This window comes from Amphimedon queenslandica, unplaced genomic scaffold (assembly GCF_000090795.2).
Source record: "Amphimedon queenslandica unplaced genomic scaffold, v1.1 AMPQUscaffold_3795_Cont24215, whole genome shotgun sequence".
In the NCBI taxonomy this organism is placed as follows: Eukaryota; Metazoa; Porifera; class Demospongiae; order Haplosclerida; family Niphatidae; genus Amphimedon; species Amphimedon queenslandica.
The window spans coordinates 1-1,446 of NW_003555882.1; the positions used below are offsets into that span (position 1 = coordinate 1).

General features: G+C 36.7%; 1 protein-coding gene across 1 annotated transcript; it reads right to left on the bottom strand.

Moving 5' to 3' along the window:
* Positions 1–40: 40 nt before the first annotated feature.
* On the bottom strand, positions 41–1,446 carry LOC109592833 (uncharacterized). Its single transcript, XM_020008179.1, has 6 exons — positions 1,417–1,446; positions 1,238–1,372; positions 1,086–1,186; positions 990–1,022; positions 849–938; positions 41–800 (listed from the first exon to the last, which is right to left on the bottom strand). Exons 3-6 carry the CDS (start codon positions 1,104–1,106, stop codon positions 174–176), a joined length of 771 nt encoding a protein of 256 aa, XP_019863738.1. The 5' UTR covers positions 1,107–1,186; positions 1,238–1,372; positions 1,417–1,446; the 3' UTR covers positions 41–173.

Genomic DNA, 1,446 nt, shown 5'->3' on the forward strand with positions numbered 1-1,446 from the left:
AAATACAGGAGGTGTGTCACAGAAAAGGTGTGCCAGGCTCTTATTATAAAAGCAAATTAAAATTGCAGTAGTATCAAAAAGATGTATATGTACATGTAGATTTGCATTCTAGCAATATTACAGGTCTACATTTATCATCACACTAAATTTATTCATTCCCATTAATGTGTTGTTTAAGGATGAATGGGATTTTGCTTTCTAATACGATCAACTTCAAGCAAAGCTTGGTCCGTCTCTTCATTAACTCTCCAGTGCTCCTCACTGTCCTCCCTCCTGTACTGGTTGTATGGCTGCTGGTGGTTCTTAAAACGCCTTTTCATTTCCTCTTCGCTAACTTGAGGTTGAACAGAATCAGGTATACTACTGGTATATGCTGGTGAGACTCTTGGTTTGAAACGGCTTTTCATTTCCTCTTCACTGAGCTGAGGTTGAACAGAATCAGGTATACTGCTAGTATATGCTGGTGACACTCTTGGTCTTTCATGCTCTTCTCTTCTCATTTGACCTCCTCCAAATCTTCTATACATTTCTTCTCTACTGAGATGTGGTCGTATGTGAGAAGGAATGCTGGTGGTATAATCATGATTTCGGCTGGTAACATCTTTTACTATTCTTGGTTTATTTCTTCTTTCGCTGATGTGAGGAGAGGGTGAGGGGGTCGGATTAAAAGGAAAATATGAAGAATCACCGACTGATTGATGGGCAAATGGAGGAGGAGAAAAAGAATCAGAGTCAGATGGAAAGGAATCATAATGATGAGACGAGGAATAAGAATAGCTTCTCCTTGAGCGAGTTTGTATCTAATCATAAACTGTAAAGTTAATATGATCATTGTATGTAACTCTTACATTATTAGCTTCTTTCATTAGTTCAATTTGTTCCTCTAGTCTATTAGCTCTTGTTTTTTCTTGATGGTAAGCCTTCAGAAGACTTTCTTTCTATAATATAGGCAGGATCAAAGTAGATACAATGTACATTTCAATTTTTACTTCTTTTGAAAACTTCATTTGTAACTCTTGGACCTATAGATACAAGCAAAGTTGCTCATGCGTAAATTTATCAATTTCATGGCTGTAAGGACTAACCTGGTCTCTTAGTGCTTGCATTCTATCCTCTTGATTCTGACTAATGGAAGCATCAAGCTGTCCTTTTAAACTCTTATCTCTTCCTGTTGGGTCTTTATTATCTATCATGCACATATAACTGAATTGTTACACTCATAATGTAATATTAATACCTCTCCAAGCTCAGCCATTGCTTCTTTATCAGCTTTATTTTGCATTCTTGTTTTGGTTTTCAGTTCCTCATATTCAGCATGTATTCTTTGCCTGTCATTCCTTTCAGCTTCAAAGTCTTGTTTGTAAATTGCACTCTACATAAAGCCACATAAAACTAATACACAAGTCCATTACATACCTGTGCTTGTAACGTTTCATTCAACGTCCA